Below are 23,500 nucleotides of genomic sequence, written 5' to 3'. Positions count from 1 at the left end.
GGCTTACGTTGTGAATTTACATTGTTATGGAACGAGGTTACACCAAGAAGGACAAGATTCAGGTCCTAGTGGAAAGTTGAAACGCAATGTGATAGTACGGTTTCTGCAATTGTGGCTTGACAGCTGCATGTGTGTCACTGCGTCGCCAAGGGCGCAAGTGGGGCGGCCGCACATGAGCGACCCATCCCACGGCTGCCCGACGCCGACTGACGACGTCCGGAGAGCTTCATGCGAATACTAGTACTAGTAATACTTGTACGGGGAGCCACGTGGCTTTAGGGCAAGTTTTGAAACGGACGTGTGTCATCGCTTCACAGTTTATCCAGTTACCCTCACCACACAGACACTCTCTTTTATCTTTGGAGACGACCAGTGAGTGCTGCCATCGGGTCTTGGTATGGTGAGTGACTGATGTGTGTGCAGTGTCCATACAGTACCGACAGTATGTACATGACCAAGTCTGGATTCTCTGAGGGGAGCCTGATGATTTTGGGGGCAGGGACATGCCTCCACCGGGGGGATTTGAGGCCATCAAATACAAGCGCAATCTTCCCTTTCGTGGACCAAGTGGATTGGTCATTCTTGGAGCGGTCACGACCGTGTGTGCGTATGGGTTCTATCGTGTTGGGAAGGGAAACTTGGAACGAAGGTAAGTTTGTTCTTGTGGGCAAACAAAGAGGCACGGATATATTTGGAATGGGGCGGTTCATCTGAGCTGGATGTTAAACGTGGCCCCATGTGGGTGCGCCCATCGAGAAACGTGTCTCCGAAAGAGAGGATCCGGCCGCCAGAGGCGTTATCAGCGAGCAGCTGCGCTTTAGCCGGGCCGCAGTAAAGTACAAGAATGGGTGATGCCAGATTTGGAGATGGAGATGGGAGCTGATGAGTATGGTGACACTGATGATATTTCTTGTTGTTGTTTTTCCGTTACAGGGAACTGCAAAGGGAGAAAGTTTGGTCCCGGATCCATCTTGTACCGTTGCTTCTGGCGGAAGGAGATCGGGATGCATACCGAAGACAACAAGCGGCGCTGGAGCGCGAAAAGGAGATCATGAAAGATGTGAAGGGATGGGAGGTGTGTAATCTACGTGAACCCCTGACTGATCGGCGTATCGCTGACATGATTTTTGATGTTTGGCGGGACTGGACGGCATGCAGGTTGGGAAGAGTGTTTACAATGGGAGACAGTATCGTTCGGTAGACTCTATCGTGCTCGTATGAGAGTAGATGTGAAATTCTATGATATTTTGGATGGTCACCGGGTGGATACACAGCCCAGCTGGCAGACGAGAGGGGTTAGATGCCCTTCGGAAGTGGCGGGGTGGCGACACAGAGACCCACATCGCTGGAACCCAGGAGGATGTCCAAAATAGGCAGGGGGACGAGCTTCTCCTCCCGAATCAAACGAGTCGAGTCAGCTTGGCAGACGAACCAATCGTCGTCGTCATTATAAGGACCCTGGCCATGTCTTGGATCATGTACAGGATTCAATGGACGATAGCTGCTCCTTGCCGAGCCCCTTTGTTTAGCTGTTATAAACGCCACTCGGTCATCATCCATCCCCCCGCCGTCGCTGTCACCCCGGCTCCGTTCACTATTAAAGCACCTGCCCCTTCCCCGCCTCCCCTCTCCTGCCCCGTTAATATTGCCATGCCCATCCCTGACTTCCGCGTCTCTCATCCAGACAAACTTGGATATCCAGACTACGACCACTGCGACCAGATGATCTTTGGCCCTCTCGACATCGACGTCTCCCACTCGTCCCTCCACGCTCCATGGGACTCCTCTCGCGACTACGCATTCGCCCAGCCCGTGTCCCCAATCTTATCTGACCAGGCAATGTCCCCGCGCCGCCCCTCTGACTTTGACGTCCCAGACACGTCCCCTGCAAGTCCCCTCTACGACAACCCGTCGTTTGCAACCGTCGACGACCTCAATCCTCTCCTCGATATCGAGGACAACAACAACTTATCTCAGTGGCTCAACGACTCCTATGCATTCGATCCGTCCTCTTCCTCTCCCATCCCAATACGGTCTAGCCACTCCGCCCCGCAGTCCAATCCCACCCTCTGCATGTCCTACTTGACGCAGAGTTCCTCTTTCTCTCCATCGGACATCGCAGCCTTACATTCCTTCCCTCGGTCTCTATCTCCGACAGATGGCTCCGACGGTTATCTAAGTTCCCCATCTCTCCCCCTCGCTTCAATATCACCTGCCGACACGTCCATGAGACCACCGTCGTGGGCATCTCAGCTATGGGATCCATCTCTCTATCCCCCGTCCAACCCCTCCTCAGGACGGTCTTCGGCTCCACATCCCCCCCTATCTGAGATCCCTTACACAGCCAAGAAGCAACGTTTCCAACCGAGAAGGGAAACGAATCCCTCCAGTCTCATGCTCCAGCCGTCTAGTGCTCCATCTCCTTTGCAGTCAAACATGCCAACTTTGACTCGCGGCTACAGCCGCCGTGCGGAGTCCGTTAGTGTCACCGATGATCCTGATGCGACCATTCGCCGCAAGAAGAAGTCCCCGCCCGTTCAGGATGAGCATTCCAAGGACATGAAATCGGCGGAAATTCGTGAGTCCAGCACAGCAATGTGTGTGTGTGTGTTCAGTCGTCATGCTGACTCGAAATGTCTATCTCCGATTTAGCTCCTGTGAAGTCACTCCTAAAGCTGCCAAAGTTGGCCCCTTCGGCATGGCAACTCTATTTCACAGACTGGATCCAACGCCACCAGGCAACGAGCACTAGGAAACTGAACGTCGCTCAAGCTGCCAAAGAAGCAGGTCAAGAGTACGCTAACCTGACACCAGAGCAAAAAGAAGTACGCCGCGTTGCACACTTGCCTTTTCGCCATTTGACATGTGCATTTCTCGTAGCCTTACAAACAGCGATCCATTCTTCTCAAGCATGCACGGGAACGCGAGAACGAGTCTTATCTGCGATCGCTCTCCCCCGAGGAAATCAAACGCGAGAATGCTTTCCGCACTGCCCAACGCAAGGCGGGTCGGTCTCGAAAGAGCAATTTGAAGGATCTAAATGCGCCGAAGAAGCCTCTGAGTGCTTACTTCATGTTCTTGCAACACATACGGTCCGATCCTGTTCTGGTCAGGGACATTTTCGGCGACGAACAAGAGACCACGAAGCAGAGCGTCCTTGCAGCCGCAAGGTGGCGATCGATGACAGATGACGAGCGTAAGGTTGGTATTGGTTGCATGGCTGGCTTACTTCATCCGATAAGGGGCTTTTTGCTAACATGCCCCTTTCAGCCGTTCCTGGCGCAAGCTGAACAAGAGAAACTAGAATACGAGACTGCCCGACGATTGTACTGAGGAAGGCACGACCGGTCCTCCAAATAACATCAATTTTAGTATTCTTCCCAGCTCGCCGTCAGACAGTCCATTTCACATCTTTCGCAACGTCAAGTCCGAATCCTTCAGCTCCGAGAGCGAAAGTGAAGGAATGACCCCGGACGACGGTAGCAGATATACCCGGTTTTGAAATTTGTTTCCTATATTCTCTCATTCCCTTGGTATATGCAGGTCTTTTTGTTCCCTCTTTTGAACACTCTTTAGTACGACACTGGACTCACCGTCACGACTTCGAGATGACTAGGGTTGCTGTACAATTAGATGCATTATAGTCTTTACCCATTTGTGTAGATATACCACTTCAGCGTTAGCGTAACGGCACACGGAGACGCTATGCTACTCTGATTAATTCCGCTGTAGGGAGAGATAAGCAACCATCTTTTGATGCGGGGCACCATCCTCATCGAATTCGTTCCCCTTAAAGCAACGTGACGTTCCATACGTATCAATCAAAAAGCCTGATAACATCGGAAAGCGAAAATCACCTCTGCAAGATAACCATACCTTGAAAGAATCAAAAGCATGTGATAATGATGAGCCGGGCGCCAGTGACACGCGGAAGTAAACCACGTACTTTGAATAGAACGGTTTGACAGGTATCTGTGAATGTGCAACCACCTTCACAAATTCGACATCTGATGGATGTTTCGCGTCTTCTTTTACCCACTCGTGGAGAGCAAGGACGAGATCCCGGCCGAAGCGATGTCGTCGGTAGGACTTGAGAACGGCAAGCCGGCTTAGCTTGTAGTGGACGTCACCATTGCTGCCAACCATCTTCGTCCCACGAATGGTGCCGATGGCGAGCTTGGAAGGCAAAAGCCGAAGCAGAAAGTGAGTTGCTGTCGGATCATATCTGATCGTATTTGTCAGGAGGCGCGCGCGCTTACTACACAAGGAACGAGATGTGTGACAGAACAATGGGGTTGCTGTAGAACGAAAGAAGCCACATAATTGGATAGACGTACTTGTCGTACTCGTCTTCCAATGAGAAACCTTGTTCGTGCACAAATACCTCGACTCGGACTGCCGAGGCACTGATCCAGGAGTGGCTGCCGATCCGGATGACCGCCAGCAGGGACTATGATAATCTCGTGGTCTGGAACGACAGGAACCAGTGCGGGAGCGACCTGATTAGACATCGGAATGTCCAGACCGTCCGATACTATCGCAGGGTTGGAGAAAGTAACAGAATCTTACCACTGGGCGATACGTCGCAGAATTGGAGCTAAGTACCTAAAACGAGCGCTGGGAACTAGGATCGGTTCGATTTTTGTAATCACCGGCATGCACATAGACAAGCGCGACGCTATTCTGAGAATGCCAAATCATCATCAGACATATGACACGGAAGTGGCGAGTCACATGGCGCCCCACCATACCCGTATTTACTTCTTGCGAGCCGGTCTTGTGGGACGAAGACGAGATTCGAGCCAATCCTGCTATCATAGCGGTGGCAGCGAGTCGGATGCAACGATACGTCGTCAGACTTAGGCACGTCGTACCGAGGGTCGATCCGAAACGTCTTATCATGGCTTTATTTATTAAACTTAACTCAGTCGTCTCTTTCCCCCTGCAGAAAATGAAAAACATATATACGCCAAAGCCCGAAGTAATACGACTGGCTAGTAAGTGGCGCGTGGCGTCAGAACCAAACGCCACCAAATACCTCTGTTTCGGACTTTGGGCCAAGCTGAGTATACGCTTAGCCAACTCTTTCCGACCTGCAATCAAGCTTGCAGGGGTTTAGGTCTGCAGGCAGGTAAATAGGGCTTGAGCCGTGCATAATTAAGGTTTTAGCGTCTCATGACTACGGAAGTTTTCAACACAGGCTTGCAGGGCACCGCGAATGTCGACTGCCCATGATCGAACCTCTGGCTGCAGCTATTGTTAACGGCGTCCTTCCTCGAACATCCGCTCGTCGTACGTCTGTCCTCAAGTCCGCCGTTACATTAATGGGAAACCACGCCCGAAAACCGTTTCCAGAAGATTTTTTCACTCCCCATCCACGCTCATGGAAAGGCAAGGAGAGGGCGCAGGACCCAGTCACGTTTGAATGCAGCGCATGCACCGGTTCTTTGGCCGGTCCGAATTCGGGCATTTGCTGCGCTACGAGGCATTCTTTATGGTGTCCGAGTAATTACCAGTTTTTCGTCTTGGCTCTGCTTGTTTCTAACCACTTCCATTTTGAAGAACGTACCCGGGTGTTCACGAGGAACGAGACAACCCCTCGTAGGCTTCCAGGAACCGGTAGCGGAACGGTTCCGAGAAGCACCCGGCGACATTCATCATCGTCTGCTCCGCAGAAACACACTCTGCACAGTCACATGCTCGAAACGATCTCTTCTCCATCGCAAGCACACCGTGACCCTGTAACGACAAACCTGTCCGGCACGATGGACATACGCTCCCTGCTCCACCCGTCCGTTCCTTTTGACCCAAATACAGCGTGGGCCCTCTATAGCGAATCCGTAAAGGATGATGTCTATGATCCGTTCACCCCCGATGAACGTCTTTTGTTTATGGAGAAGCTCGTAAATGCGGTTGAACCAGAACTTTATGAACAGACAGACATTTCTGCCTTGCACAAATGGGGTCTTCGTCTACATTCCATGATGCATGGGAAGGATGTTTGCGTTGCTAACATCCTGTCCGAGGACTTTCGCAAACTGTGTCTTTCCGCGCGTATTTATGCATTAATGGGTGACCTCACAGGCGCCGTACAAATTGCGAGGGAAGGGTGGAAGCGGCAGTTGACGGAGGCAGAACAGGGGAAGCTTGTCGACGTCTATCGAACTCTTCTCATAATGGCGCATTTACGTGAAGGGAGCACTGCTACGCTCAACCTGGTCATTGAAGAATGGAACGTTCTAGGGCCATACGTCGGAAGTTATCGCAATACCTTTGTCGGGACTTCGTTTGAGACCAAGACGGAATCCTTACGAGACACCGCCCGCAAAATAATCGCAGAGGTCACCAATGGCGCTGCCTTATTATCGTCGCGTTGGAAACATGGTGAGCAAGATTTAATGCGCACAGCTGAGCTACTCCTCCTGTCGTATATCCCGGAGGGTTCTTTGAAGGAAGCCCATGCCGTCATGGTTGAAATGCGGTCGCTACGATTATCTCTCCCTATATCCTATCAGACAGCTTTGATCCGAAGGCTTGCCAAAGCCAACTCGTTCATTCTCGCTAACGAGGTATTTTCGTTCATCTCCCCGTCGAATTATAAGCCATACCTCTCCGCCGGATTGTATCTGTATGCTCGCCAAGGGAACATCACACGCGCAGAAGAATTCTTCAACAACCTCCGAAAACAGGATTGTCTTTCTCCTACCGACAAGGCGATGCTAATGCATGCGTATGCCGTTTCCGGGCGGGTTGAGACCGTCATTGACCTCTTCAACGAGTTCTTTCCTGAGGATGAGGAGGAGAAGCCTACGATTTTCCACTACACGACCGTCGTCCTCGCGTTTGCTCAGCGGGGTGATTTCGAAGGACTGAACTTTTGGTTGAAGGCGATGATGGAAGCTGGTCATCCACCGGATGCCCATGTGTATAGCATTATCCTGGAGAGCTTTGCCAGTCGGGGTGACGTGGATACGGTGGCCGTTATCTTGGATCAAATGCGTGTTGCCAATATACAGCCCAGCCGCGTCCACTATACCACCGTCATCAAATTCCTGGCGCAGAGACGTGATCCCGCGTCTGCGGAAGCTATCTACAAGAGGGCCTTGCAAGAGGGCATCGTACCGGATCGTATTATGATCACGGCTCTTATGAATGCTCACGTCGAAGCAGGCTCATGGCCCGGCGTTATCCGCATCTTCGATTTTCTCAAGGGATCTAGGCATCGTAAAATCCCCCTCACCATTGAAGTTTACAACACACTCCTCAAGGCATACGTGATGATCGGCACGCCATTTCACACCGTTTCTATGCTCTTCCGCAGATTGCAGTCAACAGCCGCACGTCCTGACGCATACACGTATGCGTTGGTAATTCAGTCGGCTTGCGACGCTGGTCTGATGAATGTTGCTTCTGATCTGTTCGCGGAAATGGAGGACAGGGTCGGAAAATGGGAGCCGCGCCGTGGGATCGAGGTCTATGTATTGACCATTATCATGGCAGGCCATCTCCGATTGGGGCACAAGTCACAGGCCAAGGCTGTCTACGACGATATGATCGCCCGCGGCATCCAGCCCACATCCATTACATTCTCACAGATACTTCAAGCATACGGAAACCAGGGAACCGAGGACAGTCTGCGAATTGCTGAGGCCTTTCTCCGAGGTATAGTTGAATCAGACCCCCAGCGGCAGGTTTGGGCGACGCCAAAGTCTTTACAGTCAGCGCTCGAGGAACTTTATAGTCCTTTGATGACCGTGTACAGCAAACAGCGCGATCCCAAGGCCGTAGAACGCCTGTTCGAGGCTATGCTTGAAGCCGGAGGCGAGCCAACACTTTTGTCGCTTACTATTCTCTTGGACGTTTACCGTCGGACCGACAACATCACGGCCATCCGCAAGGTGTGGGAACAAATATGGGAGCTTGCCTTGCGTCTCTCTCGTGTGGACGAGCTATTCAAGGGTGAAGACAATGCACCTACGAATCCATTGTCACGCCAATCCAATTTGCTATGTTTACCTCTATCCATTTATATCGACGCTCTTTCCGCAGCAGGTCATCACAGTGCCGTACCTGAGATTTGGCTCAAGGTCAGGTCACAGGGATTTAGCTTCGACTCTCATAATTGGAATCATCTCGCGGTTGCGCTCGTAAGGGCAGCCGAACTCGATCGTGCCTTTGCGGTGGTCGAGCGGGTCATTCTACCGTACCAGCGCCAGAGCCTGATTGTGGCGAGTACCAGAGACCGCTTCCCGGAATCACCTTTAACATTTGACGCGGCACCGCCCGACGTGGACAGCCCTGCGCCGGAGTCCCCTCTCCACCGACAAAAGCGACGAGTGGCTGCCGTTAAGCTCGTTACTAAGAGGTCTAGGCGCAATTTGGATATAGATGGAGATCCGGACGACTTTGCACATCCCTTACACATCCTCCACCAAATCTTACCTTCCTGGAACGTGTGGCGTCCCCATCATATTATTCTAGAGCTCTTGGCAAGCGTGCTTCGTCATCTACAAGGTGGACGGGTTGTTCAGCCGGTGGGCGTCTCGCAGCAATCAGTCGGATCAGACAATGTTGCGAGCCGGGCCAAGATGGCTAGTGATACCCTCCAGCGCATCTACGACGAATACCCATCTACGGTCCGGGCCGTGCTGCTCCACGAAAGGGCATTATCTCGGAGAAATGCAATCAAAAGGGCAGATGATGGGTGGAGCTGATCCAGGCTCAAAAATCAAACGAAGTGTTACATTACTAGTTGATGAGGGAGACAATGCATGATGGATGATACGCTGCACCAAAATTAATTGTCCAATAGAGGCTTGGTGAAGTCTCATCGCGTGTCATCCGATTCGTCGGAGTCCCCAGATTCTCCTTGATGTGTTCTCCGGCTTTGCCCGGAGCCAGTGCCGTGGCGGTTTCGCTGCAAGGTCGGTCGTAATGAGTATCCGATGCCTGGTCCGAAGGAAGGGCTCACCAGTGGCAGTTTCTGTCCCTGATTGCCAAATGCAATCGACAACGGTGTTGTGTCTTGCGGGTATAGAGTGTCAAACCTCTCCCTTTCTCAGAACAAGCGCACTTACGTACCTGGCACACCTGGAAATCGCTTGGCAGAGTAGACAGTAAAGGCCTCCGTAAATGTTTGTGCTAAAACAGGAGATGAAGCGGTGTGTACACGAGTAGCAGCTGACCCGGGTGTTGGTGAACTGCAGAAAAGTTAGTAGGCGAGTAAGATGACGTAGTTCAGCGACGCCCTCACTCTCCAACGTTCATCAAGCGTAATCGAAGTCGAAACTTCCCTATAAATTTATGTTCAAGCAAAGGCAGAACGTGTCGTGAGCCAACAAACCTTCAGTGCGTACTGACAGGTCCTGGAAAAGAAAAAAGATTCCCGGTCTGCGGTGCTCGTCCAAGAGACGACAGGCATTTGAAGAAAGCGGTCCCACAAGTGTGCGGGTATAAGGGTGTCGGGAAAGGGAATGTGCGCTGGCAGGTGATGAAGATGAGGACGTGCTCTGAGAATAGTTATGTTGGTAGTATGTGGTTTGTGGAGATTGATGTGGGTGAATAGGTGAGCTGTAAACTGTTGGGTTGTCATATCCCGGTCCTGCCACGCTATACGATTCCTGCGGATATCTGCCCTGCCCTGATGATTGGTCAGAGAGAACACGGGACAGAGCCTATGCGTAGGATTCACCTATGTCTGCTGGTGGATGCGACCGCGCTGTGGAGTCAACCTCCTGGTTACCGTAGACACTGCCTTGAGAGGGAGTAGGCAGCCCATATGGAGGGTCCGCTACGGCTGACCAACTCCGAAAATTGCTCGTGTCATGATCGGTACGAAAGCCGGTCTGTCCATGCCAGGGTTCTGCCGAGGTGACCGCTTGCATGCCGTTTCTTGGAGCGCCACGAAGCATGGGATTCTGGAAGTTGGAGCGATCGACTTGCCCAGAGCCAGTTGCATGTGTATAACCCCATCCACCTGGAGAATCCGGCGAGGAAGTGAATGGACTTGACCCGGGATAACTGGCAGAATCAGGTACAGGTGTGCCCCCAGTTACGTACGGATAATTGGGGTGGTTATACCCAGGCGCTGACGGGGCACAGCCCAGGACCGGGTTGACTGAGGACTACATCGTGCGGGACGGCGAGTGGTGAATGTAAGAGATCCTGCATTGAGTGGCGAGAACTAACCTGTGCGTCCATTGGGATGCGAGACGGCTCAGTGGCGGAAGTTGGAGTGGAATGGGAGGAAGGTGGACTAGGGTGGTCGCTACGAGGAGAGTGCACCGTCGGATTACTGCCTCTTTGGTGCTTGGATTTGTTCGCACCGACGGGTACATACCGGTCCGACGCCGACGAGGGGTGTAGAACGAGGTTCATCTCTCGCGACCCATCGGCCGACCAAAGGTCGACGGTGACGAGGAAAAAAGAGCAGTCCACTTCGCTGCGGATATTAGTCAGTGCAAAAATAGAGGACCGAAGTACCTCACGCCTACTCGACATCTACGATGGAATTATCCTCTCGTCGAACAACCATTTTGGCAACGACTGCAGGGGCCAAAGGTCGTCGATCCTGATGGCGAGGTTACAAGGGTGATGACTGCGCGCCGGGAGGCGGAATTCGGCGTACCTTGTCACCAAACCCGCACATGCGAGCGCGAATTGGGTGCTGCACTACTTCGAGAGAGTAATGTCTGTGAAGTGACATTGAGAGAAAGGACGGACGAAATGCTTTCCACTGACTTGCGACCAAACCATTGTGACCACTGACCAGAATTGCTGGAGTCACCGTAACGCGTGGAGCTGTCGGTGGTGATGCGAGAGCTCGCCTTTTGCATGGTCTACTGGAGGCACGAGCGGTGGCTTCACGACTGTGTTTCAAGTCCGGTCCAATTTAGACGGACGAAGAACTTGACACTTGTGAATCTGATAAGATAACTGTTCTCACGTCGAGAATATCGCGGAAGAATTCCGAACGAGCACTAGAATGACTGGAAGGAAGAGGGGGCCACGAATGTCATGAGGGTTAGTCATCTCTGTCGAGTAGCTGTATATAAAGACGCGGTTGAACGGAAAGTACCTGTAAATTCTCAGCGGTTTCTACTTTGCAAGTCACAAACACCGCGGACGGTGTGCTTCTCGCAGGATGTACGTGCTCGATAGTTGATTAATATTCACGCTTGGTCGTGCGGTTCGTCGCAAGAAATGATGAAGCCAGTAAAAGGGACTGACAGGCGGCCGTGGTTGGTGTTAACGTTGATCTGATCCCCTTTAGCGAAGTTGTTGATGCCGCCTCCTGAAATACAAAATCTAGCTGATCGCTTGCTCGGCGGTCTCCCGCAGATCTCCAGCCCCTCCCAGACGTAAACTGTTTGCCCGTTCAAGGGAACCTTCGAATTGAGCCTTTCCGTCGGTTCGTTTCAATCACGACATTCAATTATCATTCCATGTCTCGTGAACCTGACCAGAATGAAAACCTCGAGGCAGCCAGGTGGCAGGTCCCATCGGCACCACATGGACCGTGGACCGACACTGCAGGGCCTCCCTTCCAACATTGATATCTGATGGCTGAGTCCCGTTCTCAAGGGATCACATCAGAAGTATTAGGCCATCTGCTAAAAGCCTAATTATCACCCTGGGAACAAGAACACACAGCCAGGTGGTATGGATAGCCCCATCGTATGTGCAAGTCCAAGTTCCTCATCCTCATCTGCTTCCATTTCACGGTTACATAGAAGCCGCCGCTGCAGTTATCAACCTGTCCGAGATTTTGTTTCATTCGCCGCACGGGACATGCTCGAGCGGAGATGACAACTGCCTAGAATTGGCATCCAATTAGTAATAACCAGTAGGACGTATCAGTTTTCCCACGCAACATTTCTTCCTCAAGCTCATAACACACTGCCCTTCCGTCGGGTCAGCAAGCAGTCGTGCACGCCAAGCAAGGATGGACCAAGCGACCGCAAAGAAAACACTCCAAGAGCTCATCAAACGCGAGGACTTGAAAAACAAGCATTGTGTTGACTGTGGAAACCCCAACCCCCAATGGGCGTCAGGTAGACAATTCGATTAGTACTACATTCTCAATCAGAATTCACGTGCACTTCTTCAGTGAGCTTCGCCATCTTCATCTGCCTACAGTGTGCAGGTATACACAGAGGCTTCGGCGTACATATCAGGTATTAAGAATACTGGCAAACCGATGATTGCGTGACATATCCGATTTCCAGTTTTGTGAGATCAGTCTCAATGGATACCTGGCAATATGATCAAATAAGACGCATGCAGGTACGTATACCACAAATTTCAACGGATCACCAACACATCATCAAACGTAGCTTGGAGGAAATGATCCTTTTCACATTTTTTTGCGGTCTTACACACCCGCTGATGAAGGGGGGTACAAAGATGGGATGAGTTCATATGACCTTTACCGTTGCTGGGCGGCAACCCAGTATCGCGAAAAGGTTTGTTCCGCTTTTTGATGACCGAGGTTGTTACTCAGACGTCTCCAGTTGGACTGCGAGGCCGCAGGTCGTCCGTGGTCTCCTTCGAGCCCTCCTGCCGGGCGTGTGACCACACCAACGAGACCCGCTTCTGCCCAAGGTCTTAGAAAGTCCCGTGCAGTATCGCGTAACCCTGTGGGCGGCATCTCATCCAACAGTTCATTCGGCATTTCTACTCAACCATCTTCTGACGTCTCTGGCGTGGACCAAAAAGCTGCCAACGAAGCCTATTTTGCGGCACTTGGTCAAGCGAATGCGTCACGTCCAGTCGACTTGCCACCTTCGCAAGGGGGCCGTTATCAGGGGTTCGGCAATACCCCTTCTCCTTCGCAACATCCATTTCTCAACTCAACTTCTTCTGCGGCTCCGTCACTAGCCAATTTCCAAGAAAATCCTACAGCCGCTCTTAGCAAGGGTTGGTCCATCTTGTCCACAGTTGTCGGTGGCGCTTCGCGTGCATTCAATGAGACAGTCATCCAACCTGGTATGGAACGTGTCAAGGACCCCAATTTCCAGGCTAGCATTCGCGGGTACGTTTCCGAGGCGCAAAGGCGTGCCCAGCTCGCCGGCCAGTCTGCCAATGAATGGTCGAAGACGCAACTTGGGGTCGATGTTGCCGATCATGTGGGAGGTATCGTGGGTTCAGTCAGGGACCAGATTGGTTCTGGACCTCCAGGTTTAGGATATAATTCCCTTGCCACCCACAACCAAGCCGAAACATCCGGATTGTACCATGATGACACAGACGACTTTTTCCACGAGTATTCCGATGCAACCGCGAGCGTTTCTCAGACCTCGACACAACATTCACTACAACCCTCGGATGCTCAGGTCTCGAAAAAGGATGACGGTTGGGATGATTGGCAAGACTTTTAGATAGACTCGTAATACTCATTTGCGGCCTCCGCCTGTAATGTCTTGGTCCAGCGATTGGATATCTTCACGAATATCCATTGAACTGGTGAAAGAATGCTTTGTGTTGGTTGTGGTGAGATTTGATGATCCGGGTTCAACGATAGCCGAGAACATTGCCAAGTCCCGTCTTCCCGGGTAAGTGGTCCGACGTACATTCCCAGCAACGCAGTCGTTTCCAACTGCACACTTGTTTCACGAACAACTTCGAGACCGGTGGTCTACTGCAGTCTTATTAGAATGCTGAGTACGCTATCGAGGGCTACCCGTCTGAACGCCGCTTGTCCTAGAAGCCGGTGGTACCATGCCACCATCATTCCACCCTTAATCTCCACATCCTCACCTGAGTTCCGCCAGAGAGCGGAGAGCATGGATTTACTTGTGGCAGACTTGAAGAGCAGGCTAACACAGGCCAGGCAAGGTGGTGGTCTGAAGGCTGCAGAGCGGATGCGGAGCAAGGGCAAGAAGCTCCCTCGGGAAAGGTGAGTTCTTACTTCTTACCACAGTCCGCTGTTCATCGAATCTCCAAATGAACGCATGTCATTCAGACTATCATTGTTGTTAGACCCGAGTACACCTTTCTTGGAGCTCTCCCCGTTGGCTGCGCAGGATGTGTATCCTGGCGAGAACGTTCCAGGGGCCGGAATCATCACAGGCATCGGGCGGGTATCCGGCCGAGAATGCATGATAGTTGTGAACGATGCAACTGTGAAAGGCGGATCTTATTACCCATTGACAGCGAGTTCTCTCTATCGATGGTGTGAATGTCTGCTAAATGTGCCTTAACAGGTCAAGAAACATATCCGTGCCCAAGAAATTGCACGAGAAAACCGACTACCCTGTATCTATGTTGGTATGGATCTTCCCTGTAGTGTCCGATGTGGCATACTTATCCGATCACAACATTCCAGTGGAATCAGGAGGGGCAGCTCTGCCGCACCAAGCCAACGTGTGTGATGTAGCTCCGGCATTAAAATGGGAGTCATACGTTCATTTGAACAGGTATTCCCAGATAGGGATCACTTTGGCCGAATTTTCTACAATATGGTGCGTCGTCAATCGCCGTTCTGTTACCACTCATTGATTTTCCCCTCGAAGGCACAAATGTCTGCTCTCGGCATCCCACAGATAGCTTCTGTGCACGGCATATCCGTAGCCGGTGGGGTCGGCTTTTCGTCTCACATTTCACATATATGCTGAGTTACAGAGTATTCCAGGTGGTGCCTATGTGCCTGCCATGGCGGACGAAAATATTATCGTACGAGAACAGGGACGCATTTTCCTCGCTGGCCCCCCTCTAGTGAAGGCGGCGACTGGCGAAGAGGTCGATGAGGAGACTCTGGGTGGCGGTCAGATGCATTCTTCCGAGAGCGGTGTGACAGACCATCTTGCGAGAGATGACAAGCACGCCATAGCCATTGCAAGAGGTATCATCGGCGATCTGGGTGCGGCAGGTGGAAAGACCACCCCTGTAGATATCATTTTCCGTTTTGCATTCTTGCGCCCTGCTAAAAAGAACCTAGCCATCAGCTCCAACGGAAGATCCGCTCTACCCTGCATCAGAATTGCATGGCATTGTTGGTACAGACCCCCGGCAACCATTTGACATGCGAGATGTGATTGCTCGTATTGTGGATGGTAGTCGTTTCAGAGAATTTAAGAAGGAATATGGGCCTACTATCGTTACCGTAAGGGCACTTTGACTATGTCACGAATACTACGCTAACCAAAGAGGGCCAGGGGTTTGCACATATCCACGGATATGAAGTGGGAATAATTGCCAACAATGGCATCCTTTTCTCTCCTTCCGCGTTGAAGGCCACGCATTTCATTCAGCTATGCTCACAACGTCAGATACCGTTATTGTTTCTTGTGAACATAACAGGTGAGCAATTTCGGATTTGGAACTGGCTTACGGTTCACAGTAGGCAGGTTATATGGTGGGGTCGAAGGCTGAGAAAGGCGGGATAGCAAAAGACGGTGCAAAGATGGTTCGCGCCGTGGCATGCGCCAACGTACCCAAGTTAACTGTAATCGTTGGAGGAAGTTTCGGTGCTGGAAACTACGGTAAGATATAGTATCATACGTTGATAAACTCAAGTAATGTTTTTCCAGGGATGGCTGGTCGTGCGGTAGGAGATGAAATTGGCTTTTGCCACCGGTACTAACCATTGTCAGTATTCGCCGCGTTTCCTGTGGATGTGGCCTGTGAGTCATTTTTGTGCTCTATAGAACCCAATCCAGACCCAAACTGTTTGATAGAATGCCAAGGTATCTGTGATGGGTTCAGGACAGCTGTCCCAGGTCATGACTGCAGTCTCGAGGTTAGTCGGACCGTTTCTTGTATCATGGCGCGGTCTTATCTTTGATAGGGATCCTGGCCAGCATGCGTCGTTGAAGGCGGAGATTGAGTCGCAATCCACAGCACTGTATTCTACAGCTCGACTTTGGGACGATGGAATAATTCAGCCAACCGAAACTCGTGACGTAGTAGGTCTAGGACTTGCGCTTGCTTTCAGAGAACGTACAAGTCCCCATACACCGTATGCCCGTTTGACAACATGGGAAGGGGGCGCTGAAAGATTTGGTGTCTTTCGGATGTAGCCACGGAAGTAACTTAAGGTTTCGTCACATACTCCGGTCGAGATGTAATTTGTAATTAAATTGAGCTTCGTAGTTGTTACCTGTAATTTACCATATCCTCCATACACGCGATGTCATGGCGTTGTAACGTCACAAAACGTTCCGCCGACCATGTCAGATGATTCACTGGTGAATCGACTGTCTGCAGAAACTCGTGCAAAGCTTCGTTCAACCCAATTTCTCACATCACTTCCACACATTGTCTCCGAGTTACTGCAAAATTCAATTGACTCCGGGGCTTCGCACATTGATGTTGGCGTGGACTGTGAAGACTGGTCCTGCTGGGTCCGAGATGATGGTTCGGGCTTCGCGAAGGATGGCCTAGCTCAAATCGCGAAAGGTTCTGAGGATGGGCGATATAGTATGGATTTCACCTTTCATGCTGCGAATCCTGAGCTTAAAGACTCGTGCTTTGTTGCAGTGAGCTCAAAAGCATACTCCGCTGCCTCTTTGGAGAGTGTCTCCACATTCGGTTTCCGTGGTGAGGGTACGGTATATCACGTGTAGTTCATTTGGAGCATCGTTTGATCTGACTTTGGCAAACGTCAGCTTTGGCTTCAATGGCAGATCTGTGTTGCCTCGAGATCTCATCGCGAACAGCAAGGTCACGCGAGAGCTGGTCCATTATTATGAAGGCACGTTGACGCGCACTGTCGATTTTTAGGAGGGGACAGGGCTGAACCTTGACAGGGTGGTCAAACTCTGTATACCGGGCCCTCTGTACGTTGGCGCAGAGAATCTGCCGGGACGGCCGTTAGCGTCCGGGACGCGTTTTTCAACGTTAGTTCGGGAATATAATTGTGCCGGCCGTGATAGCGTCCTAATTAAACACTAGCGTCCGATCCGCCGCCTGTCTCATCCTTCCTCCAGCAAAACACTTGAGATAATCCGGCAAGAAATTGAATCGTACGCACTAGTTTTCCCGGGCATATCATTCTCCCTTGAGAATACAAGCCAATCCAACAAGGGTGGAGGCAACCTTCATTCCTGCATTCTTAAAATCCCAAAGGTGATTTCGATTTCTTTACCCTATTCTGCTGGGGTGTCCATATCTCAGCTTCTCCCGATCAAAGACTCGTTCCACCCTAACTACCTTTCGTCACATATATGGCCGCGCGTTTACTCAGGCAAGCGTGTTTAAATTCGGCTCCTTTATTGTGATCTTTATCATATTCTGAAACTAGCACGTCGAAGAAATAGATAGCGTATCTGGCGATGTGAGAATAGAGGGGTTCGTATCGTTGGTGGGCGTTTATACGAAGGTGCTCGTCGTCTGTGACAGAAGCTCTTGTATCCTGATGACCAACTTGGACAGGCATATCAATTCCTGTGTAGGCCATATGCAGCATGGACCGCATACCTCTCATTCATTTTTTGTGGTTCAGATATCAACAAGCATCCGGTGTCGTATTGCGATCTTCACAAATTAATTGACCTTCGGTTTTCCTCGAGTTCCTTCCCGAAACATGTGCGAATAAGATTTATGTCGGTCCTACGATTATTAAATTACTGTGCCCAGGCGTACGATGAGGAGGGGGAGACAAGCTCGCGTTCTGGTACGCTGCATCAAGTATTTTGGACGAAGAGTCCCCTGACGATTGCAGGTGGCCGCCGTCCCCCCCGCAAGGGCGAGAAAAAACCTATATACGTTCTTAACTTGGCCATTCCCGCGCGACATATTGACAATTGTGTTGAGCCGGCCAAGACGGCTGTTCAGCTCGGTGTAAACGCACATATGTAATCCACTCTCCATGCAACCGCTAATTTATATTTTCAGAACAAAAACATTGTGGCGTATCTTCTTTCTTCCGTAATCCAGTCTTTCCTAGCACGTCACCACTTTGCGCCTAGATATGTGGATGAAAACGAGGGTACTCCCCGGAAGAAACGAAAATTATCGAGACAAGCTTCACTTACGGAACTCAACATATCACGCCCATCAACCCCCGACTCTTGCATACGTGACGGGAACGAACCACCGGAATTACTCGTCCCTCAAGTGAAGTCGTAACTTTTCAAGTCGTGATCGGGATTCTGACACTTTCTAGATGGAACCTTCGAAAGAGGCTATGGAACCTTCGAACGGGACGATCTGGACTGATCCTTCTACTGGGGAAACGTTCATCATTGACTTACGGACCGGAAATTCCTATCCTCAGAACGTCCCTTGCGGTGTGAGTGCAAATGGACCAGTGAGAATTAGGTCAATGGGAAATACAACCCGAGATTCCCCCTCAATGATTGAGAACATGACCACGGGTCAGGGCGACGTTATCTCGGCAAAAGACGAGGCCCCCAATTGGCTGCAGGAAGCTCTACACGTATGTCGTACATGTCACATCGTGTTACCCGTTCTCTGACGAACTCCAAAGGCGAATGATGCCTATACGATCAAAGAACCGAAAATACCCGCATTACCACTATCTCTTAACCACAATGGAAATGATGGCGGTTATCCGGATCATCTCCGTCCGTGCAGCACCCAACCAAGCAAGTGTTCTAACCCCAACCAACATTGCCAATATTTTACGTCCGACTTTGCCTCATCCTACCTACGCTTTCGGAAGGAAGACTTGCAGGCCATGCGTGTCATTAGTCAAGTGGACCGGAAGTTCGTCGTTTGTCTCATTGGTGCTGATAGCTGGCCGCCTACAGAGGCAGGTGAAGAGTTGGGTGAAGGGAGCACTCGTCACGGAGGTGGTAAGACACTCGTTTTAGTTGACCAACATGCTGCGGATGAGCGAGTGCGAGTGGAGCGTTTCCTGCAAGAGATATGCAATGGCTTCCTCAGCTACCACGATAAGAGTGGTGGCGTTGAGACGATCCAGCTGTCACCGCCCGTTCCTGTTTTGCTCACGCATCGCGAGGCTTCCCGATTATCAGAGGTTCTGGCTTATCAAAAAGCATTCGCGTCGTGGGGTGTTCGCTTCCATGGTTTGCAGGAACTCACGAAGAACGAGGCTGCAATAGACAGCGGCGAACATGCTGCCTATATACAGGTGTTCGTAACTGCCATCCCCAAAGTCGTATCAAACAAGGTCAATCTTGCATTCAAAAAACAAACATTCATCTGACTTGCGACAGTTACTGTCTGGTAACGAATTGCAAGAACTCATCAAGGGTTACCTTGGCACGTTGGAGAACGAGCTGGGTAGTTTTGACACTCCTGCGCCACCCCGTTCCGGTGTCTGTGAGACAGAGACGCGTTGGGTTAAGGCCCTGAGATGGTGTCCGAGGGTTCTACTCGACCTGATTAACTCCAAAGCATGCAGAGGTGCGTTATTAGAAGCAGGGTACTCCATGGGTTTAACCTGACTAGCAGGCGCTATCATGTTCAATGACCCGTTGACACTGGAACAATGCCAACGGCTCATTAAGCAGCTCTCGGCCACCGCATTTCCATTTCAGTGCGCTCACGGCAGGTGCGTAAGCGCTCATTGAGAACTATGGACGGGCCGAATGACTCACGGCTGTCGTTCATTTTTCCTTGGCCGCGGGGCTGATGCGAACTTTATCCGTTCTATTTCCAAGGCCATCCCTTGTGCCCCTGACACCCCTAGCCTTCCAAGAGGAAAGCTCTAGATCATTGCCTGTGGCCTGGGAGACGGTATCCGCGCTATGAATGTTTACAGTAGCCGTCGTCACATTTATGTCGTGCGGTTAGCATTAGGTTTAATCTCATTTGAGCAAACACGGCATGAAGGTGCCGTACGGCTAACGATGAGCCAGTAATCCACCTAGTTGGATGAACAATGATGACTACGCGTGTTATATCCATGCACCCCACCGTAATTAGGCTCCCGATGCACCTTTTACTCCACCCTTTTCCCCACTGCCGTTCCGCGTGTCCAGATCTATCCCATCTCCATCGCCTCTTCCAATGTTCGGCACAGGTCCAGCAAACCAATGTATGCCACCATACACAGGAAGATAATACCATACAAGAGATAGCCCAAGGACACCTCCGAGAACAACGACAGTGTAGTTCATAGTACTGGCACTTGTGCTAGGCATCGTAGGGAAGAGGAAGATGACGTTCATGAAGGCCATGAACAACACTGCAGTTACCGATATCGGCAAGCTCTGAAGTCCATCAAAAACAAAAAGAGAATTGTTTAATATCCTCATCGGGACAAAAAGGGGAACATACAAAAATTCCTAGGTGAAATGGTCCACGCTTGAAGTCGCTATCTCCCAACCAACGCGCTGCGACGGTGATGGAGTAGGCAATATAGATGGCATTGATTGCCAACGGAAAGATAGCATCAATGGCCTGCGTGCCCGCGAATGCGAGGAGGCCAAGTAGTATCGCCGAGATGACGACGAACCAGACAGCATTTACGGGTGTGCTTGTAGACTTGTTCACGTGAGACAGAATGGTAGAGAAGGGAAGTGCACGATCACGGGAATATGCGAATATTTGGCGGGATGCTACAAGAAGCTACTCGAGCGTCAGGGATGGTGACAAACGACTGTGACCCTCGTACACAACTGGATCCCATCATGTATCTGGCGCGGCAAGCTTAAAAATCTTTCAGTCAATTCGGAAATAACGTACTGTGCGATCACCACAAGTGCCCACAGCGCAAGTGTGCCCTTCTGCCCGAAGCTGTTGAAAAAAATCTGGGCCATTGGCTGACCGATCGGGCTGCTAAGGAGATACCCGATGTCTGTACCCATACAGAAGGCAAGGGTCACGTTAATAGCTGGTATATATGTTCAGAGGCGCGTATTGAGTTAGATGAGGATGCGCCTACCCCATCCCAACGAAGTAGTGATGATGTTGGAACAAGCCTATGACATATTAAGCGCGGTAGTGCGTATTGTGGAGTGACGTACGATGGCCCAGGGAACAGCTGTAGCAGCATTTGAAGCTTCCTCACTGATATGCACGCTTGCGTCGAACGCAGCTTCGCAGTAACTAGTCTGCATCAAAAAGTAACAGGAGAGAGAAAAACTTACAGACTGTCCACAACGGTGTGAGCAATGAAAGGATGAATGCAAATCCATCAGGCCAGCCATACACTGCACCACGTCGTGACTTGTTAAAGTTGATGGATAGCAATCGAAAACAGATAAACTTACGGTTATTGAAACTTCCGAGGGCGAAACTAGCCGTGTTCATGTACTGCCGTGGAGTCGCTATTGGAAGCCCAATAATAACTGCAAGACAAAGGCTTGGGACGATGTTAGCAGCTTAGCCCACCCTGGTATATATCAAATGACGAATACTCTACATACCAGACGTTGATGGTGGTGTAGATTCTCTGCACTCTTGCTAGGACTGAAGTCGCCAGACAGCATACCAAAGCATGAGAAAGAAGTATGGCAACATATATACCACTGATCACGTGCATTTTAGTGAGCAAACCATGTCAGAACAAAGAGAAAACGTACTAGATCTGTGCATTGGAAGCGATATAAGTCTGCCCCGAGCCAATGCTGGCAGCGGCAGTGATTTGGATGGCACAACTCCAATCAACGGAGGCTGTTGATGCCACGGATCAGGACGGGTCGTAATGTCGATGTGCTCGAATCAAATACGTAGATTTATGGAACTAGAGGAGACACTTACCAAGTACAGCAATATAACCAATCGTGTTCGCATCTGCGGTTCAAAATTTGTGTCTAACACACATTTGCCCAAGGGAAAAAAAAACTTACACCCGACTATCCAACAGAGAAGGTTTCGCCAACGAGGCGATGCGAAGGTGTGGGTCCAAAAGTAAATCTGAAGGAGCTGTCAGGGTCTAAAAACACATCGTGTAGGTCCACTCACCCCTCCTGCCGTAGGTGCAGCAGAAGCTAGTTCTGCAATGGACGATGCGATACAGAGAATGAAAATAGATGCCACTGCCCACTATCGTATGAAGAGATCAGCGCACCGCGACTCTCCGTGCGCCGATATACATAGAAAGGACACGCACTCCCCATACCATGGCAGCGGGACCCCCATTTGGTATGGCATAAACAAGCACAGATCTGTGGATCGTGCAGTCAGCTAACAACCTACGAAAGGACCAAGATGCACTACGTACGCAAACGACGGGAACAGGCCTATAACATTAAATGCCACTCCAAAGACCTACATTCTTGTCATTCAGACACTCAAGTACAATGTGATATTCACACTCGGGAAATATAACACACCTCCAGTGGCGTGAACTCGCGCTTGAGTTGTTGCTTGTAGCCAAGTTGAGCAAGAAGTTCCTCGTCTCTTTTCGCTATCTCTTCTCTTCTGGACATGTCAAGGACGGCTTCAAAGTCACTAAGAAAAATGCGAGCGTCTCGACTCTCGATGGAGTCGAATCCGCTATTAAGCTTAAGACACTCTGAACTTGTGTTTCACGTGACTCACGATGCTAGCGGCAATTCATCAGCCCTCCAGGCCTACGTAGGTCCCCCCCTCTATAACTGGTTCACTTAGAACATACCGCATCGTGTTGGAAATATAATAATAGTTCCGACTCTAGACCAACACGTTTTGATACACGTGTTATGTCACATGACATGATTCATCAGCAGCTCCACAGTAATGTCATATTCCATAGCATTCTCTGCTATTCTATACCATTTATAGTAGTTACATTGTAGCTCCTTCCTTATATGCTACTGGTCTGTGTGTACAGCTACATGTATATAAACTTGGGGATTTCTGCCTTACTCCCCATCATTCAACTGAACAATCTACTGTTCTCATAACTTGTCAAACAAGACTTCTACAAGACTTTCTCAAATCTACCACTTCAACTAATTAAAAGGCAAGTGTTCTTGTCTTTGCTCTTTGCCCCATCCTGTGCCTCTGTGCAATAGGTTATGAGCCCCACCTTCTAGGCATTGTGCTGTTTACTTGCTTTGCATAGAATAGATCACTGCCAACAGGCAAATCACTATGGAGCAAGTGGGCCTAGATGTGCTAGGTTGGGTGGTAGTTACCTCAGTTTTGTTGCTTCTTGCAGGCTGTTATCAGCCCATTTTGTTAGTCTACTATGGAGGTTTTAGCCCTAGCAACTTGCAAAAGCTTTTTATTAGTTCTTCCACCTTTTGGATGATGTTTCTAGGTCTCTCTGCATGGTGGTGGTGTAGGAAAGTGTTGGAAATATTATAATATGTCCAATGTCTAGACTAATCTAGACTTACATGTGTAACATCACATGACTTGCCTTAGCAATCAGCTCCACAGTGACATCAGAATGACATCACTTATTGCATCATATTCCATAGCATTCCCTGCTATTCTTTATTATATGTAGTAACAGTTTCCATATATGTTACTGGTCTGTGCATATGGAAACATGTATATAAACTCAGGGATATTCTCCCTTAGTCTACATTGAATTCTACATTTGTTCTACTGTTCTAACAAGAACAAGAGCCCCAACAAAACCTTCTTCAAATCTATTTGCTAACTCAAGTATAAAAGGCAAGTGCTCTTGTCTTAT

General features: G+C 50.3%; 9 protein-coding genes across 9 annotated transcripts; 6 read left to right on the top strand and 3 right to left on the bottom strand.

The window, feature by feature from the left end:
- The first annotated feature begins 290 nt into the window (after window positions 1-290).
- F5J12DRAFT_790641 (B16.6 subunit of GRIM-19, NADH:ubiquinone oxidoreductase) lies at window positions 291-1,266 on the top strand. Its single transcript, XM_051743834.1, has 5 exons — window positions 291-372; window positions 424-442; window positions 500-649; window positions 934-1,075; window positions 1,159-1,266. Coding segments are annotated over exons 1-5 (375 nt in total). The 5' UTR covers window positions 291-371; the 3' UTR covers window positions 1,222-1,266.
- Window positions 1,267-1,650: 384 nt separating this feature from the next.
- F5J12DRAFT_778613 (uncharacterized protein) lies at window positions 1,651-3,333 on the top strand (the record flags this gene model as incomplete). Its single annotated transcript, XM_051742329.1, has 4 exons — window positions 1,651-2,578; window positions 2,653-2,825; window positions 2,881-3,201; window positions 3,271-3,333. 4 exons carry the CDS (start codon window positions 1,651-1,653, stop codon window positions 3,331-3,333), a joined length of 1,485 nt encoding a protein of 494 aa, XP_051605479.1.
- Window positions 3,334-3,717: 384 nt separating this feature from the next.
- On the bottom strand, window positions 3,718-4,511 carry F5J12DRAFT_901913 (acyl-CoA N-acyltransferase; the record flags this gene model as incomplete). Its single annotated transcript, XM_051748231.1, is given in 5 exon segments — window positions 3,718-3,789; window positions 3,858-3,876; window positions 3,947-4,225; window positions 4,338-4,365; window positions 4,385-4,511. 5 exon segments carry the CDS (start codon window positions 4,509-4,511, stop codon window positions 3,718-3,720), a joined length of 525 nt encoding a protein of 174 aa, XP_051605478.1.
- Window positions 4,512-5,231: 720 nt separating this feature from the next.
- Window positions 5,232-8,714, top strand: F5J12DRAFT_711595 (uncharacterized protein; the record flags this gene model as incomplete). Its single annotated transcript, XM_051740715.1, has 2 exons — window positions 5,232-5,505; window positions 5,563-8,714. 2 exons carry the CDS (start codon window positions 5,232-5,234, stop codon window positions 8,712-8,714), a joined length of 3,426 nt encoding a protein of 1,141 aa, XP_051605477.1.
- Window positions 8,715-8,827: 113 nt separating this feature from the next.
- F5J12DRAFT_778610 (velvet factor-domain-containing protein) lies at window positions 8,828-10,835 on the bottom strand (the record flags this gene model as incomplete). Its single annotated transcript, XM_051742328.1, has 9 exons — window positions 8,828-9,024; window positions 9,082-9,200; window positions 9,254-9,293; window positions 9,344-9,640; window positions 9,692-10,124; window positions 10,189-10,441; window positions 10,494-10,570; window positions 10,628-10,691; window positions 10,741-10,835. The coding sequence occupies 9 exons, from the start codon at window positions 10,833-10,835 to the stop codon at window positions 8,828-8,830; spliced, it is 1,575 nt and encodes a 524-aa protein (XP_051605476.1).
- Window positions 10,836-11,751: 916 nt separating this feature from the next.
- F5J12DRAFT_9002 (ArfGap-domain-containing protein) lies at window positions 11,752-13,485 on the top strand. Its single transcript, XM_051748190.1, has 5 exons — window positions 11,752-12,053; window positions 12,110-12,176; window positions 12,228-12,285; window positions 12,336-12,464; window positions 12,513-13,485. The coding sequence occupies exons 1-5, from the start codon at window positions 11,945-11,947 to the stop codon at window positions 13,377-13,379; spliced, it is 1,230 nt and encodes a 409-aa protein (XP_051605475.1). The 5' UTR covers window positions 11,752-11,944; the 3' UTR covers window positions 13,380-13,485.
- A 48-nt stretch (window positions 13,486-13,533) lies between these two features.
- On the top strand, window positions 13,534-16,107 carry F5J12DRAFT_790579 (carboxyl transferase). The gene is made up of 14 exons (XM_051743833.1): window positions 13,534-13,897; window positions 13,964-14,153; window positions 14,205-14,268; window positions 14,327-14,364; window positions 14,418-14,462; window positions 14,514-14,574; window positions 14,633-14,886; window positions 14,939-15,103; window positions 15,156-15,300; window positions 15,348-15,482; window positions 15,531-15,547; window positions 15,594-15,623; window positions 15,678-15,739; window positions 15,788-16,107. Exons 1-14 carry the CDS (start codon window positions 13,656-13,658, stop codon window positions 16,017-16,019), a joined length of 1,680 nt encoding a protein of 559 aa, XP_051605474.1. The 5' UTR covers window positions 13,534-13,655; the 3' UTR covers window positions 16,020-16,107.
- Window positions 16,108-16,169: 62 nt separating this feature from the next.
- On the top strand, window positions 16,170-19,680 carry F5J12DRAFT_901925 (uncharacterized protein; the record flags this gene model as incomplete). The annotated part of the gene is made up of 16 exons (XM_051748235.1): window positions 16,170-16,419; window positions 16,480-16,545; window positions 16,608-16,693; window positions 16,749-16,838; window positions 16,894-17,067; window positions 17,132-17,185; window positions 17,243-17,320; window positions 17,374-17,389; window positions 17,444-17,569; window positions 17,663-17,781; window positions 17,836-18,057; window positions 18,107-18,379; window positions 18,431-19,096; window positions 19,143-19,332; window positions 19,381-19,480; window positions 19,590-19,680. 16 exons carry the CDS (start codon window positions 16,170-16,172, stop codon window positions 19,678-19,680), a joined length of 2,601 nt encoding a protein of 866 aa, XP_051605473.1.
- Window positions 19,642-22,487, bottom strand: F5J12DRAFT_8487 (amino acid/polyamine transporter I). The gene is made up of 17 exons (XM_051746447.1): window positions 22,417-22,487; window positions 22,209-22,352; window positions 22,097-22,143; window positions 21,986-22,040; window positions 21,838-21,918; window positions 21,723-21,789; window positions 21,634-21,666; window positions 21,456-21,546; window positions 21,300-21,401; window positions 21,144-21,235; window positions 21,021-21,083; window positions 20,898-20,968; window positions 20,816-20,852; window positions 20,617-20,764; window positions 20,546-20,567; window positions 20,209-20,499; window positions 19,642-20,141 (listed from the first exon to the last, which is right to left on the bottom strand). The coding sequence occupies exons 2-17, from the start codon at window positions 22,302-22,304 to the stop codon at window positions 19,851-19,853; spliced, it is 1,587 nt and encodes a 528-aa protein (XP_051605472.1). The 5' UTR covers window positions 22,305-22,352; window positions 22,417-22,487; the 3' UTR covers window positions 19,642-19,850.
- Between the last annotated feature and the right edge of the window lie 1,013 nt (window positions 22,488-23,500).

This window comes from Pisolithus orientalis (genome assembly GCF_024613125.1).
Source record: "Pisolithus orientalis strain OTSU chromosome Unknown F5J12scaffold_1, whole genome shotgun sequence".
NCBI lineage: Eukaryota > Fungi > Basidiomycota > Agaricomycetes > Boletales > Pisolithaceae > Pisolithus > Pisolithus orientalis.
The sequence above is the reverse complement of the archived record's forward strand: the minus strand, read 5'-3'. Positions and strand labels throughout refer to the sequence as shown.